The 17,947-nt window shown below is 43.3% G+C and overlaps 1 protein-coding gene across 9 annotated transcripts in view; it reads right to left on the reverse strand.

Moving 5' to 3' along the window:
* Positions 1-17,947, reverse strand: part of ACACA (acetyl-CoA carboxylase alpha) — a 318,070-nt gene that overhangs the window by 215,430 nt on the left and 84,693 nt on the right. The window contains exon 1 of one of the 9 annotated variants that reach the window (XM_070061034.1): positions 10,059-10,187. The exons of the other annotated variants lie outside the window; for them this stretch is intronic. Within the exon in view, the coding sequence (XP_069917135.1) occupies positions 10,059-10,108 (50 nt within the window). The 5' untranslated portion in view covers positions 10,109-10,187. Of the gene's footprint in view, positions 1-10,058; positions 10,188-17,947 lie in introns of those variants that run through there. 9 annotated transcript variants of the gene reach the window in all.

Consider the following 17,947-nt stretch of genomic DNA (forward strand, 5'->3'; position numbering starts at 1 on the left):
ACAAAAGTCAATCAAAAGGAACCCGAGGCTGCTCTTGGACACTTCCATTTTTCCATCCGCCCTACCTCCACATAGAAGTCCTAACCAGCACGACGTGCCCTCCGGCAGCATTACGACACAGGGGAGTGGAGGCAACTCTCATATACTGCAACTTGGCTCTTTCAGCAACAGAAGTCCACCAGTGCATAATAACATTTTCGCCTCTCCTATCTACCCACACTAGTGCTTTGTAAGTACAGCAACTGCCTAACGTTAAAGAGCAAATTTTAATAGTATCCCAGAATAAGTCCCTGAATGGCAAATACATTCATTTTCCCTGATGAAGCAAGATGACACCTAGAGGAAATAGAGCAGAGAAGCAGAAAGATGATGAAGGAAATCAGAAAGTGTCAACTAGCAGTGCAAACCCCACAAAAGCTGGACTGAAACTTCTAAGAGGTAAGCTGTGTTCTTCCTGGTAAGAATCACTACGTGTTTTAGCACTGCACTGTATTCTTCGCTTACAGTTCCCAAAACACACCACTGCTAAGTCTCTGGCCTTGATGCCTCTGGTTCTCAGTCACCAACGTCCTTCCCTTCCTTGTCTGCCAGTGCTACGCCAATTCATCAGCAGTCAGTTCTCCCAGCCAACCCGTGACGACACTCACCCTTCTGGCTTTAACTCTTCATGAAGGAACAGCTGTCTCTGTGGCACACCTGAGCTTGCACATGCTGCATTCTTACTAATCATGCTGGGTTGTTACACCACTTAACACAGCTGTCTTCCCTGATAAACAGTGAGTTCCTTGAAGTCCAGGGTCTCCACTGCTATTCCGTTAGCACCAAGGGGTATCCAACACATGTAAAAGCAGCTCAAAGATTTCTAAATGACTACTGTTATTATTTATTAATTACTGACAACTACATAAAAATAACAACACAGTTTCTGAATACTTGCTATGGGACAGTGTGCTATGCTCTATTTAGTCTTTACAAAAATGCTATGACGTTTGAACACCATTTTACAAAACAGAAAAGCAAAGCTCAGAGGGATTCTGAAACTTGCCCCTGTTTACATACACAGCTAGGGGTGGCAGCTGGGAACTGGACACAGTCTCTCGAACTCCAGAGCCCAGAGCCTGAGTACTCCACAGTACTTACTGTCTTTAAACTACACTGAATATGGCCACAGTTCCTAATTCACTGTCTGCCCAAGTGACCACTGGTTGGATTTTTATAAGATGACTTTGGAGAACAAAATACTTTTTTTTTTCTTTTTGACAGGCAGAGTGGACAGTGAGAGAGAGAGACAGAGAGAAAGGTCTTCCTTTGCCGTTGGTTCACCCTCCAATGGCCGCCGCGGCCGGCGCGCTGCAGCCGGTGCATCACGCTGATCCGATGGCAGGAGCCAGGTGCTTCTCCTGGTCTCCCATGGGGTGCAGGGCCCAAGCACTTGGGCCATCCTCCACTGCACTCCCGGGCCACAGCAGAGGGCTGTCCTGGAAGAGGGGCAACCGGGACAGAATCCGGCGCCTGGACCAGGACTAGTACCCGGTGTGCCGGCACCGCTAGGCCGAGGATTAGCCTATTGAGCCGCGACGCCGGCCCAGAACAAAATACTTTTACCTTTGCTTTCCAAGATTTCTAATGTTCATCAAATATATGCTTGCCATATTAACCATTGCACTCCAATTTCCTAAAGGACTGAGAGAATGGCTGGTAACACTATAAAGTATAGTATAAAGAGCAGGAACAGAAGGGCTAGTAGGCCCAAGTGTCTTAAAAAAAAAAAAAAAAAAAAGATGGCGATGCCAACTACCTGATCAGTTTATACCATATACATTGTTGAAATACCAAACTCTACCCCATAAAAATGTACATGTTTGACATATTAATAAAAAATATTTTTAAAGGAGGCAAGAATTTGGTACAGCAGTTAAGACACCACTTGGAACACCTGCATCCCATATCAGAGGCACCTGCTTCAAGTCCCAGCTGCTTTGCTTTCAGTCCAGCTTCCACGCAATGCACAGCCTGGGAGGCAGCAGCTGATGGCTCAGGTGTTCAAATCCCTGACACTTATGTGCAGACCCAGATGGAGTTCCAGGTCCCTGGCTTCCGCTCAGCCCAGCCCTAGCTGTTGTGGGCATTTGGAGAGTTTACCTGTGGATAAAAAATTTTCTTTTGCTCTTTCTCTCTCTCTATGGCTCTTTCAAGCAGACAAAAATAAATAAATATTTTTAAAAATAGATGTCCATAGCCTAAAGAGAACAAGAGAATAATCTATGACATATTTGACTATAAAGAAAAATTGTGACTTTAGGCCACAAAATAAATGTGTGGTAACTTCAGTGTGAGATTTTTCTGCTTCATTAAGCTCCAGTAAGAAACAAGCTAATTCCTCTAGCACACCCCTGAAAGGTTCAAGGATTAGAACAACCATAGAATGCTAAGAGCAGGGTGAAACTGAAAGCAAAACTAACTGGAGGTCTGTACATGAAGCAGCTGGAATAGAACACTCCAGATGTCCAGACCCCCACCATCTTCTCCTGTAGCTACACAATGATTCCTTCTCCACCACGGGCTAGAAATTAAGTGTCCTGCAGTTAGTCTCTGAAGTGGTGGAACCACAGAGCCCTGCACAAGATAGGTGGGCAATGAGATGGCCCAAGGGCAGGGCTACTCCAGGGTTAAGCTAAGGGCAAAAGTGAAGCTTCGATGAAACCAAGAGAATCAAGTGTACAAGTGGGTCTCAAAATCTTAACTTCTCCCCTACCTTTTCTTAGGAAGCTACCAGACAACATCAGACAATGTCAGGAAGTTATGGGACAATACAATGTTGTCTTCTAAGACAATGGAATAAACCAAGAAAAAGGAAGACAAAGGAGGCAGACAACAGAGGATCCAACATCAAAGAAAAGGGAAGGGAATTCCCTAGATGACTAATCAAACTGGAAAGGGTAAAATGCTCCAGAAGGGATAACTCCTTGGGATAAAAACTGGACCGATTACCTCTTGTAATTAGCCATTGTATTAAATAAAAATTACAGGAGGCAATTTTTGGACTAAGTTCCTGTACCAGGCCTAACAGATCAGGCTAAAAATCAAAATAGAGTCATTCACACTAAAGTTCCAGCGTGAAATTAAGCTGTTTATCCGATCTTTCAAGAAATCAGGATTAGACAGCCACATTTCTCAAACAGCCACATTTCTCAAACTCAGTTGTCATAATAAAGTTCCCTTTACTTCAATCCTTATCAAAAGAGGGTGACCTAAAATAACCTGATGCTAACCAGTGTTATTTTTCTATTATTTTGTCTCTCTTGTCCCTGTCCTTATAAGGGAAACTCTGAAATAACCAATCTATCTTTTGTTTTCACTTCTACTTTCTTCGGTCCCTTTCTGCCTATAAAAACAAACTCCTTCTTCATGGAACTTGAGGGAATGAAGTGTTGCTCAATTCTATAGTCAAAAACAAAAGCCAATAGGGTATTCAGCTTAGGGGTCAAGATCCTAGTTAAGACGCATGCGTCCCACATCAGAATGCCTGTGGCCTGTGTTCAATCCCAGGCTCTGGCTCCTGACTACAGCTCCCTGCAGAGCAGACTCTGATAGGCACTGATTCTGACACAAATAGTTAACTGAACCAGCAAACGGCTGAAGGAAGGGAGGAAGAGGCGGGGAAAGAAGGGGACAGGAGTAAAGAAGTGTTTTTTAAAAAAATAAAGCCAACTAGGAGTTTTGCTGGCGCCGTGGCTCAATAGGCTAATCCTCCACCTTGCGGCGCCGGCACACCGGGTTCTAGTCCCGGTCGGGGCGCCGGATTCTGTCCCGGTTGCCCCTCTTCCAGGCCAGCTCTCTGCTATGGCCAGGGAGTGCAGCGGAGGATGGCCCAGGTGCTTGGGCCCTGCACCCCATGGGAGACCAGGAAAAGCACCTGGATCCTGGCTCCTGCCATCGGATCAGCGCGGTGCGCCGGCTGCAGCGGCGGCCATTGGAGGGTGAACCAACGGCAAAGGAAGACCTTTCTCTCTGTCTCTCTCTCACTGTCCACTCTGCCTGTCAAAAATAATAATAAAAAAAAAAAAAAAAAAAAGAATGGCAAAAAAAATAAAGCCAACTAGGAGTTTTAAACAAAACTTGTAACACTGTCCTCTAACAATAGAAAAACAAAGCTTTACAGGGTGTGTATCCACATACATACATACACACATATCATAGTCCATTTGGGCTGCTATTCCAAAATAACCAGCTCTCTGCTGTGGCCAGGGAGTGCAGTGGAGGATGGCCCAGGTGCTTGGGCCCTGCACCCCATGGGAGACCAGGAAAAGCACCTGGCTCCTGGCTCCTGCCATCGGATCAGCGCGGTGCGCCGGCCGCAGCGGCCATTGGAGGGTGAACCAACGGCAAAGGAAGACCTTTCTCTCTCTCTCTCTCTCTCTGTCCACTCTGCCTGTCAAAAAAAAAAAAAAAAGGGTGGTTTATAAGCAACAGAAATTTCTGACAGTTCTAGAGGATGGAAAATTCAAGATAAGGCAATGGCAAATTCAGAGTCCTGATGAAGATCCACTTCCTGGTTCACAGATGGCACCTTCTTGCTGGGTCCCCACATGGGACAAGGGCTAAGGCAGCTGAGGCCTCTTATAAAGGCACTAATGCCATAATCATCTCCCAAAGGCCTTATCTCCTGACACTGGTGATTAGGTCTCAACATGTGAACTTGTGTGCATACATTTATTTACTTAACACACACACAACATATTTAAGATTTATTTATTTGAAAGGCAGAGTGACAGACATATGGGGAGATGTGGGGGTGAGGGGTTAGGGAGAGAGAGGCCTTCTACCCACTGATCTATTCCCCAAATGGCCACAACATCCAGGTCTGGGCCAGGCTGAAGCCAGAAATCAAGAACTAGATCCTGATGTCCCGAGTACTTGGGCCTTCCTCTGCTGCCTTCCCAGTTACATTAGTAAAAAGCTTGACTGAAAGTGGAGTAGCTGAGACTCAAGCCAGTGCTCCAATATGGGATGTTGGCAATGCAAGTGGAGGCTTAACTCTCTTCAACACAATGCCAGTCCCTACATGTTTGTTTCTTAAACATTTTTAACATTGATTTTAGGCCGGTGCTGCGGCTCATAGGCTAATCCTCTGCCTGCGGGGCCAACACCCCAGGTTCTAGTCCTGGTCGGGGTGCCGGATTCTGTCCCGGTTGCCCCTCTTCCAGGCCAGCTCTCTGCTGTGGCCCAGGAGTGCAGTGGAGGATGGCCCAGGTGCTTGGGCCCTGCACCCCATGGGAGACCAGGAGAAGCACCTGACTCCTGGCTTCGGATCAGCGCGGTGCGCAGGCTGAAGCGCACCAGCCACGTCAGCCATTGGGGGGTGAACCAACGGCAAAGGAAGATCTTTGTCTGTCTCTCTCTCTCTCACTGTCCACTCTGCCTGTCAAAAAAAAAAAAAAAAAGGTTGATTTTATTTATTTGAAAGAGTTACAGAGAAAGAGAGAGAGAAAAGAGAGAGTCTTCCATCTACTGGTTCACTCCCCAAATGGCTGCAACAGCCAGAGCTGAGCTGATCCAAAGCCAGGAGCCTCTTCTGGGTCTCCTATGTGGGTGCAGGGGCCCAAGCACAAGGGCCATCCTCCACTGCCTTCCCAGGCACACTAGCAGGGAGTTGGATCGGAAGTGGAACAGCTGGTTCTCAAACCAGCACTGATGGGGGATGCCAGCACTGCAGGCCAGGGCTTTAACTGGCTGCACCACAGCACAGGCCCCTGTATGTTTGTTTCATATACAAAAAAATGATATATAGGGGCCAGCGTTGTGCCATACCAAGTTAAGAACCATATGGGTACCGTTTCAAATTCCAGCTGCTCCAATTCCCATCCAGTTTCCTAATGCACCTGGGAAAGCAGTGGAAGATGGTCCAAGTCCCTGGGCCCGTGCACCCACATGAGAGACCTGGAAGAAGCTCCTAGTTCCTGGTTTCAAGCTGACCCAGACTCAGCCATTGTGGCCATGGGGAGTGAACCAGTGGATGGAAGTTTTCTTTCTCTTGCTCTAACTCTGCCTTTCAAATTACAAATCTTTAAAAAATAACATATAAAATGTTATACATATATACATAAAAATCAAGTATGATATAACTTTTTCATGTTTGCTATTAAATATATACAGATGTTTAACTTTTTAAATATCTTTTATATAAGTTATAATATATCTGGGTTTTTTTTTTACCCTCATTGAAGTTTTGCTGGCTTTTTCCCCTAAAAAATGCAGAAGAGGCATGGGAAAGGCAAAGATGTTTACTCTAGAGACAAATTATGCTTTTTGTTTATTTTCTATTTGAAGTCCATTTAATTTTTAGGTAATTTTGTTCTATATAAACTTGACTGCTGCAGATCCAATCGTTCCCATTTTTTGTGTGAATCCCTGCTGGGGAGGCACCAACAGCAGGAAGCCTGAAGAAGGCCCAAGAAGCCCCACTCATTTCCTGCCCAGCCTGAGGTCTAGCAGCAAGAAGAAAGATTCCAGAGTAAGGGAGCTGGGCCTTCTCGACAGCTCCAGCTGCCATGACAATTGCAGAAGGTCCCTTTCCTGGTCCCAGAGACATGTTCTGTAAAGGTTTTCTACAAAACTACCCTCAACAGATGCCATGTACTACAAAGAACTAATATCCTTCCTTCACCAGAGTCGAGGGCACTTTACTCTTGAAATAGCAGCCAAATGCAGTGAGCAAACTTGGCAGAGACTGAGAGCCCTTGATGCAGGAACAGCACAGGAAGGTCTGTGCAGGAGCACTTGTTTTCAACAGAGCTGCACCATCACATACGGATTCAAGTTTCTTTCGTTCAAATGCTGAATGTAAAATAAGGGCTCAGAAATTCAGGACCAAATATGCCAGCCTTTATTTTCTTATAGATACAAAATAAAGTATCAAATAGGATTTCCTATATATTCCAGGGTTTAGCAGTAAGTGTCTTGCTTTTCTTTTTTTTTTAATGGTACACACTGCCCAAATATGGCTCCTAAGACTTACCTTTGAAGCATGTAATATCTCATCTCTGTTTTCCCCTTGGCAGAACCCTCCTCCATATCAACACAGCAAAAGGATGGAAGCTTTTTCTTCTGATTTCAGCTTCGTAAACACAAGCCGCAGGTCCTCCTCCTGTTGTGGCCACTTAAAACCCAGGAGGACAAGAGATACTATGCCTCCTGCCTGCTTCTTGGCCCCACTTCAGACAGACTACAGTGTACCTGATGGGCTCAAACTACACTGTTTTTGTCTACTTTGTCCCCAATATCCATGTTTCCCCACCTTGTCTCCTCTTTTGTATTTTCTCCCTATACTTTCAACTCATGCATAGAATCAGCTGATTTCCCAAGGGAACTGAGAGGAGATGGGGAGACGTATAAAAGCTTGTACAACTGGAAAATAGAAAAGGAGCTTTAGCCACCGCAGACATGGTTCAATAATAGTCACTTTCTTCTGACAATCACGGGAGAAAAGCTCCACTGCCTCTTCTGACTGCCAGGAGCACATGACATGGAGGGCCCAGGGCAAAAAGAAGACAAAGTTTACAAGGACAGACAGCTAAGCCAAGGAAATAATGGGGTCATGAAATCCAGAGGGAGGAGGACAGCACAGCGTAAGCAGGTAATTTCTGAGATCCAGCTGAAAAAAGCGAGCCTGATTATCAGACTGCAAGAAGGGGAAAGCAGGTCAGGAGGGAAAGACACGAAGCAGAACGGAAACAGGAACTCCGAAAAGAGCGGGAACCATAATTCTAATTTTCAGGCCAAAAAGACTGAAGCACACAGACAAACAAACAAAGATTTTCTTTGCCAAAACTTGAGAGTAAGAGTGAAACTATCACAAAAAGAAAATTAAAAAGATGTGGATAAAATCTTTAAAGATTTTGGATTTAACTTGGGTTAAACAGAGACAAAAAATCCTGCCCAGAAAAACCACTGAGACACATGCTACTGTGAAAGCAAATTTGTCACAGGGCAGATCCCTTAAACACACAAGAGCTGAATACCATACAGAACTATCTATCTGTTGTAAACGCTAACAGGATTGGCCCAAAGTTAGCACTAAAAGCCCTGCATCCCAAGAAAACAGCTTATTCTTAGACAAAAATGCCCCAAACCAAATGTCTTGGACTAATCCTAAACAACAAGAACAAATCAAGTTAAACATCTTCAATAAACTCTTAGAAAGATGAAAGAAATTAGAGGGTAAATGTGGTGTGAGTGTTTGGCTCAGTAGTTAAGTTGCCACTTGGAATCCCTGCAGCACACACGGGAGTGCCTGGTCCTGCTTTCTCTGCTTCTGATCCAGATTCCTGTCAATGTGCATGCTGAGAAGCAGCAGGTGACGGCAGCACCTGGGTCCCTGCCATCCATCGAAGACCTGGAAAGGATTCTGAGTTCCTGGCTTTGGCTGTTTCAGCTCTGGCTGTTACAGGTCTTTGGGAACAGAAGATCTTCCAATGGATGGAAGATCGATCTCTCTCTCTCTCTCTCTCTCTGTTCTATTAAACTGAAAATAAATAAATAAAAATTTTACAAGTTTTATTTTGGTGCAAAAAATTGAAATTCATTCAGTTTTCCCATAATATGCCTTTGAATAAACTTTTTATAAAGACAACTCATAGATGCTCACAATATTGCTCCCTTGTAAAGGAAGAAAAATACAATGGCAAAACATCCTAACAGCTTAGAATCTATAAAGATAACTTCTGAGACAAGTCCTCAGTGCTGGCATAATTAATCAGAGTTGTAGCTAACCTCAATCATGTACCAAAACACTAGGGAGAAACAATTAATAATATGATGTCTGATGTCCGCGAAGTGAACCAGCAGATGAAAGTTCTCTCTCTCGTCTCCTTCTCTTTATAACTCACCTTCAAAAAAAATTAGTCAATCTTTAATAAATAAAATGCCAACCATGCTGAGAATCTATTAACCTTCCAGAAAAACCTTTCAAACAGAAATACACAAATGACCAACATAGAAAACACAGAGCCACTATATCAGCTTTGTGGCACAGTGGCTAAACCACTGCCTGTGATGCAGGCATCCAATATGGCCTCAGGTTCAAGTCCCGGCTGCTCCACTTCCAATCCAGCTCCTTGTTGATGAATGGCCTGAGAAAAGCTGCAAAAGATGGCCCAAGTGTTTGGGCCCCTGCTACCCATGTGGGAGGCCCCAGTGAAATTCTAGGCTCCTGACTTTGGCCTGGCCAAGCCCCAGCCTTTGTGGCTATTTGAGGAGTGAACCAGCAGATGGAAGATCTCTATCTCTCCCTCTCCCTCTGTAACTCTTTCAAACTAAATAAATAAATCTTTAAAAGAGAGAGAGAAAGAAAAGAATAGAAATGATAAGACAGAGGATAAGTGTTTAAAACAACCTCATCTTAGGACAATTATGCAATCCAAGTAGAAAAGACTCAGTCAGGCCACCCACAGAAGGCATAATGTAAAATGCAAGCCCTGGGTTGTTCTCTGACCTGCTCCATTCTGTTTCAATAAAGTTAGTCAAGTTTGCTTTTTTTCTTTTAAAGAACTCAGCTGATACAAAGAAGCCCTTCTATCTTTACATCTCTCTTTACAGTAATAGGTCTCAAAAATCAGAGCACTGGAGCCTCTGTCGGAGAGTTACAGAGGCCGCACATTCACAAACAGCTGCATTTTACACACATCTAAGACACAAGCCATTTCCAAAAGGGATTCACTCTGCCTCTGCTACCTAAGTTCAACATTCAAAAAACAAACAAAGCACTAGGTATGGAAAAAGGCAAGCCATTTTGCACTTGAATGTATCAGAACAATATGCTAAGAAGGCACACTCAGTAATTGAGCTTACGTTTCCATTCACCAAAAGGAAACAAAACCATCACTCAAACAGCACACCAAGATCCCAAAAGCAAAGCTAGAATTTCTATTCTTTTGTGGATGCTGCTCACATTCTGCAATATTAGAACCCAAGAAATAAAAAGCCACATCCATGTCTCCAATTCAATGCGTCCCCATTCTAATGCCCCATTAACAGAGAGTGTCCAAGTTGACACATACCTGGCACAAAATCCAACTAGAATCCCACACCGATCCCAGCATTGTAACATGCCAAGCACCAAGGATGACGTAGCAGTTTATCCAGCAGACAGTGATGAATTTGCTGGCTTGATCGCAGTGCAGTCTGAGTTATACTGCAGCAAAGACGGAGAGACTGTTTTACATTGGGGCTTTTAACAAGCAGAGAAATCCAGGATCAAGGATGCACCCTTGTAGAAAATAAACTATTTATATCAAGGTTTATTTGTGGTCTGTAAATTCTGTTCCATTGATCTGTCTATATGCCTCACCCTGTAATGCCACAGCCTTTATAACCCCTCCTTTATAGCAGGTTTTGAAATCAGGTACTACTTATACAAGTCTTCCAACTTTGCCCTCCTTTTTCTATATTATTTTAGCTATTCTAGGTCCTTGAGATTTTCACATATATTTTAGGATCAGCTTGTTAAGTTCTAGAAAGAGAGAAAAAAAAGGTTGCTGGGATCTTGATATGGACTGTGAATGTATAGGTCAATTTAGAGAGCCATCTTAATAATAATGAATCTTCTAATCCGTGAATATGGGTAGTCTTTCCATTTATTCTTTTTTTAAAAGAAGTTTGATTTATTCGTTTGAGTGGCCAAGTAACAGAGAGAGAGAGAAAGACAGAAGGAATGATCTTCCATTGGCCAGGCTAAACTCAGGACCCTGGAACTCCATCCAGGTCTCCTATGTGGGAGGCAGGGACTCAAGTACTTGAGTTATCACCTGCTGCTTCTGAGGGTGCACATTAGTGTAAAAGCTAGATGTGAAGTGGAACAGGGACTCAAACCCAGGCATTCCAATATGGGATGCAGGTGTCCGAAGAGGTGCCTTAACCACCAAGCGGTAAGGTCTACTCCCTACCTCTCCATTTACTTAGATCTTTATTTTCTGCCTGTCAGTAATGTCCTATACTTTTTATCATATAAGCCTACATATTGTTAAATTTATTCCCAATTATTTTATTCTTTTTGATGCCATTATGAAAAAAATTTTCTCAAAATATTTTCATTTTTGTGTTACTCATTTATAACTAGCATATAGAAATACAATTGTCCTGTGCATATTGATATTGTTACTGTGATCCTGCTAAACTCATTCTAAAATTTTAGCTAAGAACTTGAAGAAACAGCTCATGGGGACCAGCATTGTGGTACAGTGGGTTCAGATGCTGCTTGTGATATCACATGCCACCTATGTGGAAGACCTGGCTGGAGTTTCCGGCTCCTGGCTTCAGCCTGGCCCAGCACCTCTCCCTCTCCTTTGCAGGCATTTGGAGAGTGAACTACCAGATGGAAGGTTGCCCTCCACCCACCCATGTTTCAATAAATAAATCTTGGGGCCACCACTGTAGCAAAGCAGGGTTAGAAGCCATCTGCAGCACCAGCATCCCATATGGGGTCAATTCGAGTCCAGGCTATTCTACTTCCAATCCAGCTCCCTACTAATTCTCCAGGAAAAGCAGCAAAAGATGCCCTAAGTGCTTGGGCCCCTGCACCCACATGGGAAACCCAGATGAAGCTCCCGGCTCCTGACTTCAGCCTGGCCCAGCCCTGTCTGATGCAGCCACTGGGGAGTAAGGCAACAGATGGAATATGTCTCTCTCTCCCTCTGTCTCTCCTTCTAACTCTGCCTTTCAAATAGATAAATCCTTAAAAAAGAATAAACAAAATAAATACAAATAACTCACATACATACCATACATTTCACTCATTTAAAGTGTACAGTTCAATGGTTTTTAATATATTTACATAATTGAGAGCAATAATCACAGTTCTAGAACATTTTTATTACCACCAAAAGAAATTCTGAGTAGTATTCAGTGCTCCTACCCCCAACACCTTACTCAGTCTTAGCAAACCACTAATATACTTTCTATCTTTATACATCTGCTCACTATGGACATTTAAGTGGAATAATATTTTCAAATAATATGTGGTCTTTTGTGACTGATTGCTTTGCTTAAAATAATGTTTTCAGGGGCCAGCATTATGGCATAGCAAGTTAAGCCTCTACCTGCAACACCGGCATCACATATGGATACTGGTTCAAGACTCGGCTGCTCCACTTCCGATCCAGCTCCCTGCTAATAATGTGCCTGGGAAAGCAGCAGATGGCCCAAGTGCTTAGGCTCTTGCCACTCACGTCAGAGACCCAGATGCAGCTCCAGGTTCCTGGCTTAGGCCTGGCCCAGCCTTGGGCAGTTGCGGCCATTTGAGAAGTGAACCAACTTCTTTCTCTTTACCTCTGTTTTTGTCTCTCCCTCTCTCTAACTCTGCCTTTCAAATAAAAACAAATAAATTTGGGGGCCGGCACTGTGGCATAGCGGGTAAAGCCATCACCTGCAGTGCCAGTTTCCCACATGGGTGCCAGTTCGAGTCCTGGCTGCTCCACTTCTGATCTAGCTCTCTGCTGTGGTCTGGAAGATGTCCTTGGGCTCCTACAACTGCCTGGGAGATGCAGAAGAAGCTCCTGGCTTCAGATCGGCACAACTCTGGCCATTGCAGCCATCTGGGGAGTGAACCAGTGGATGGAAGACCTCTCTTTCTTTCTGCCTCTGCCTTTCTGTAACTCTGCCTTTCAAATAAATAAATAAATATTTTTTAAAAATCCATACAATGAGATATTTAAAAAAGATGTATACATTACTTTTTGTTTATCATCAGTTGATAAAATTACGGGTTGGTTCCATTATGTGGCTGTTCTGAATAACGCTGCTATGAATATTCATGTGCAGCCGGCGCCGTGGCTCAATAGGCTTATCCTCCACCTTGCGGCGCCGGCACACCGGGTTCTAGTCCCGGTCGGGGCGCCGGATTCTGTCCCGGTTGCCCCTCTTCCAGGCCAGCTCTCTGCTATGGCCAGGGAGTGCAGTGGAGGATGGCCCAGGTGCTTGGGCCCTGCACCCCATGGGAGACCAGGAAAAAAAGCACCTGGATCCTGGCTCCTGCCATCGGATCAGCGCGGTGCGCCGGCTGCAGCGGCGGCCATTGGAGGGTGAACCAACGGCAAAAAGGAAGACCTGTCTCTCTCTGTCTCTCTCTCTCACTGTCCACTCTGCCTGTCAAAAAAAAAAAAAAAAAGAAAAAAAAATATTCATGTGCAAGTGTTCATGTGGACATAATGCTTTCCTTTCTCCTAGGTATATAACTAGGATTGAAACTGCTGTATCATATGGTAAGTAAGTGTTCAGTTTTATAGGAAGTGTCATGTTATTTCCCACAGAGGCTGTATCATTTTACATTCCCACCAGCAACATACAAGTGACCCAATTTCTTTACATCCTCATAAACACTTGATGTTATCCCTATTTTTTTACTGTAGGTATTCTGATAGGTGTACAGAGGTATTATTTTGCTAGTTTAATTTTCATTTTCCTGACAGTTAATTACTAACTGCATTTTTCTACTAGCTAAGAATATTAGTTATTAAAGATCGTTTTATGTTTGTGTAGCCTCTTTGGTGAGTGACACTTGTTTCTTTTTTCTTTTTAAATTCTTTTTCTCGGCCGGCACCGCGGCTCACTAGGCTAATCCTCCGCCTAGCGGCGCCAGCACACCGGGTTCTAGTCCCGGTCGGGGCGCCGGATTCTGTCCCAGTTGCCCCTCTTCCAGGCCAGCCCTCTGCTGTGGCCAGGGAGTGCAGTGGAGGATGGCCCAAGTGCTTGGGCCCTGCACCCCATGGGAGACCAGGAGAAGCACCTGGCTCCTGCCTTCAGATCAGCGCGGTGCGTCGGCAGCAGCACGCCGGCCGCGGCGGCCATTGGAGGGTGAACCAACGGCAAAAGGAAGACCTTTCTCTCTGTCTCTCTCTCTCACTGTCCACTCTGCCTGTCAAAAAATAAATAAATAAATAAATAAATAATTCTTTTTCTCTATTTATTGATTATTATCATGCTATAAGAAATTATTTAAACATGCTTCCTTTTATTTCCTTAAATACATTTTTCATGGTAACTTTGAAGATTCTGCAAAACCCAGCATCTAGGGATACTCAGATAGTCTCTATCTGAATATAGGTCACATTTTCCTCTATGTTATATCTCATGATTTGTTTGTTTGTTTGTTTAAAACTGAATGTACTGGAGTTGGAATTGTGGGTACCAGGTCAAGCCACCCCTCTGCAATACCAGCATCCCGTATGAGTGCCATATGGATGCTGCTCCAGTTCTGATTTAGCTCCCTGCTAATGGCCTGGGAAAGCAGCAGAAGATGGCCAAGTACATGAGCCCCTGCCACCCATGTGGGAAACCTGGATGAAGCTCCTGGCCCAACACTTGTCCGTTGCAGCCATCTAGGGAGTGAACCTGTGAGTACAAGATCAATCTTTCTCTCTCTGTAACTATGACCTTCAAAATAAATAGACCATTAAAAAAAACTGAAAGTATTAAACAATTTACTGTAACAACTCTGGATTCTTATTTCTTTTATCTACAAAAGATGTTGTTATTACAGTTTTTTTCTTGGCTTAGTAATCTGCCTGTGAAATCTATTTGCCCTAAAATGTGTACCCACTGATGTTTGGGCTCATCTCCCCCCTTGCTTTTATGCTTTAACCTAGCTTCTGAGGAGTCACCTTATGTCTACACAGCTTAGACATCAGCCAATAACCAACACGAGTTAAGCTCAAATACTGAAAGCCAGTAAGGCCTCTGTACTCTGTCCACAGGTCCTGTGTGTAGGGTAGGATAGCACATCCAAAGTCCAGGACACTTTCAAGTGTGCCCTAGCATTTACATTCTGTTGGACCTTATGTCTCTTCTGTGTAAACAGCCTCAGCAAGCACAATGCTTGCCCCAGTCACATGACCAACCACAAACAGAACTCACTGTAATAAAGCCATTGTCAAGATGGTCACTTCCATCGACAACACCACTGAGCAGGGACACCATCTACCACTCAAATTGAGTAAGCTCCCTTTAACTGCAGCATCAAAACTATCAAGCCTCACGGCCTACCCACATGAGCAAAACCTCCATGTCAATGAGCTGGGAAAGGGTGGATGGAACACACAGATCCCAGCTATTATTAATGAATTTCAACCACTTTTCAAGCATAAACTTTCCTCAGATTGTTGTATCCCTTTTGGTTGATTTCTGGGGTGCTAGACGTATTGTTTTTGTCCATTTTGCCAAAATTTATAGTTGCTTTTTGGGCTGAGGATTTGCCAATCTCCTCTCTGAACTACAGCTGACAGAATCAGTTGCATTTTCTTTTTACTGAGCGAAAACTTCATAAAAGAGACAAATCTTGAGTATACAACTAAGCTAATTTTTCATATACACAGATTTACATAAACAATCACCCCACTAAGATACAGAATATTCTCAGAGCCCCAAAAAGTTCACTCATGCTCCCTTCCCAGTCAATATCTGCCTGGAAGATAAACACTATTCTGACCTCTGGACATAACTTAACCTCATCTGCTCTTGAACTTCCTTCCTATGTATAATATTTACTGTGTACACTTTCATGTCCTGTTTCTTTTGAGAAATGTTATGTGTAGAAAATCATCCATGTTGTGACATGGCAGTAATTTGTTCATTTTCATTGCTGTGTGATTCCATCCATAATGTGAATAGCCCATTATTTATTTACCTATTTTACTATTAATGGACTTAAATTTTATTTATAAATTTTGACTATATTCATGAGCTTGATTTTGGTGGAAAAATGCACTAATTTCTCTTGATACTATGCCCAGGAGTGGAACTGCTTGCTGAAAGAATATTTAGCTTTCAAAGATACTGCTAAATAGTTGTCTAAAGTAGATGTGCCAGGGCCAGAACTGTGGCACAGTAGATTAAGCATTTGCCTTAGGCACCGGCATCCCATCTGGGTGCCGGTTCAAGTCCTGGCTGCTCCACTTCCAATTCAGCTCCCTGCTGATGGCCTGGGAAAGCAGTAGAAGATGGCTTGGGCCCCTGCACCCACATGGGAGACCTGGAAGAAGCTCTGGGCTCCTGGCTTCGGATAGGCCCAGTTCTGGCCGCTGTGGCTATTTGGGGAGTAAACCAGAGGATGGAAGACCTCTCTGTCTCTCCCTCTCTCTGCCTCTCAAGTAAATAAATAAATCTTAAAAGAAAAAAAATTAAAAAAAAATAAAAATAAAGTAGATGTCCCAATTTATATTCCCACCAGTGATATCGGTAAACCTCATATGCTCCATATTCTTACTAATACTTGATATTGTCAGTCTTTTAATCTAACTATTCTGGTTGGGATGGGTGTTTAACTCATTATAATTTTAATTCTCAAATCCCTAATGACTAATTACATTGAACATCTTTTCATATTCTTATTTTCCACTTGAATATCTTCTTTTGAAGTACCTATTCAAGTCATTTCCCCATATTTCTACTGTGCTGAATATCTTTTTTCTTATTGATTTACATGACCAGTGTATGTGACCCAGGGTCAGGAAAAAGACTGGCCTTTTAGTGGAACTTAAAGGCCAGTATGATTGAAGCACTATCCGTGAACAGAAGTTGACAGAACTGAGATCAGAGAGTCTCACTAGCCAAATTAAGCATTTTGTATCTTGGATGGATGCTGGTAGTTAACACACCACTTTGGAAACCCACATTCCATATCAGGTTGCTGGATTCGATGTCTGGCTCTGTTCCTGATTCATCTTCCCACTGATGCACACTCAGAAGACAGCAGGTAATGACTCAGGTGGTTGAGTCCCTGCAGTCCAGATTAAGCTCCTGGCTCCTGGCTCTGGTTTGGCTAGTCCCTAACTATAGCCAGCATTTGGAAAATGAACTAGTAGATGGGAACTATCTCTCTCCCTTTCAATAAGTGAAACAAACAAAAATTAAAGTAAAAATAATTTTCTGTATCTTACACTAAGTGCAATAGGAAATGAAGAGGCAATATAATAATATAAACAAGGACTCTATTAAGTGGCCATTTTAGCAGCCTAAGGAAGACTTGAACTAAGGTGATAATAAGTAAACATATGAGTATCAAGTTAAGTACCGGAGACAGAATCAACAGAACTGAACTATAATTCTCCAGGTTTTGGACTTGAGCAGAGTGGCTATAAGAGCTATTTAGTGAGATGGAGAAAATTAGTAGAGGATCAAATTTAAGGAGTAGATAGAGTCCCAAAGTTGAATGCCTATGGACATCCAAGTGAAAACCTCACATAAATAAGTAAACATAACAAGTGATCTCATATGACAGGTCTAGGATGGATATCATAAATTTGGGACTCACTGACATACACGCAATAGCAAAGGAATGAGAATACATAGAAAGAAAACATGCATTGAGTGAAAACAGAAGAACTCAGAAACAAAAGAATCCAACATTTAGAGGTTACACCGAAGAGGAAGACCCTGCAAAGACTGGAAAGAGTAAGAAGACAGTAGGAGGAAAAACAGTAACATGGTTTTTAGCAGAAAAGAAAAGCCTGTGCTTCAAGGACAAAGTAGTCAATTGTACAGAATCATTAGGAGGCCAGGAAGGATGAGACCTGAAACACACTTAGCGATACAGTAGTTACCAGTGATCATATAAGGGATGTTTCACAAGCATCACTGGGCAGAGGTCAGACTAGAATGGCTTAAAGAATGAGTGGGACATGTGGAAGCAGAGCCCATACTTTCGAAAATCTTGCCCTTAAGTGTGATGGAGAGATAAAGCAGCAGCCCAAAGGCCATGTAGCCAAAGAAGGGTTTTACAAAGATGGGTGAGATCAGAGTATGTCTGAAAGTGAGCATGAATGATCTAGCAGAAAAAGATATTTAAAAGCTAAAGAAGAAGATCAAAGGAGAGTGTGTCCTGAAAAATATTTGTAACAATAAGGAAAAGTGATGCACTGGCACTGTGGCAAAATAGGTTAAGCCTCTGCCTGCAGCA

Source organism: Oryctolagus cuniculus, chromosome 17, assembly GCF_964237555.1.
Source record: "Oryctolagus cuniculus chromosome 17, mOryCun1.1, whole genome shotgun sequence".
In the NCBI taxonomy this organism is placed as follows: domain Eukaryota; kingdom Metazoa; phylum Chordata; class Mammalia; order Lagomorpha; family Leporidae; genus Oryctolagus; species Oryctolagus cuniculus.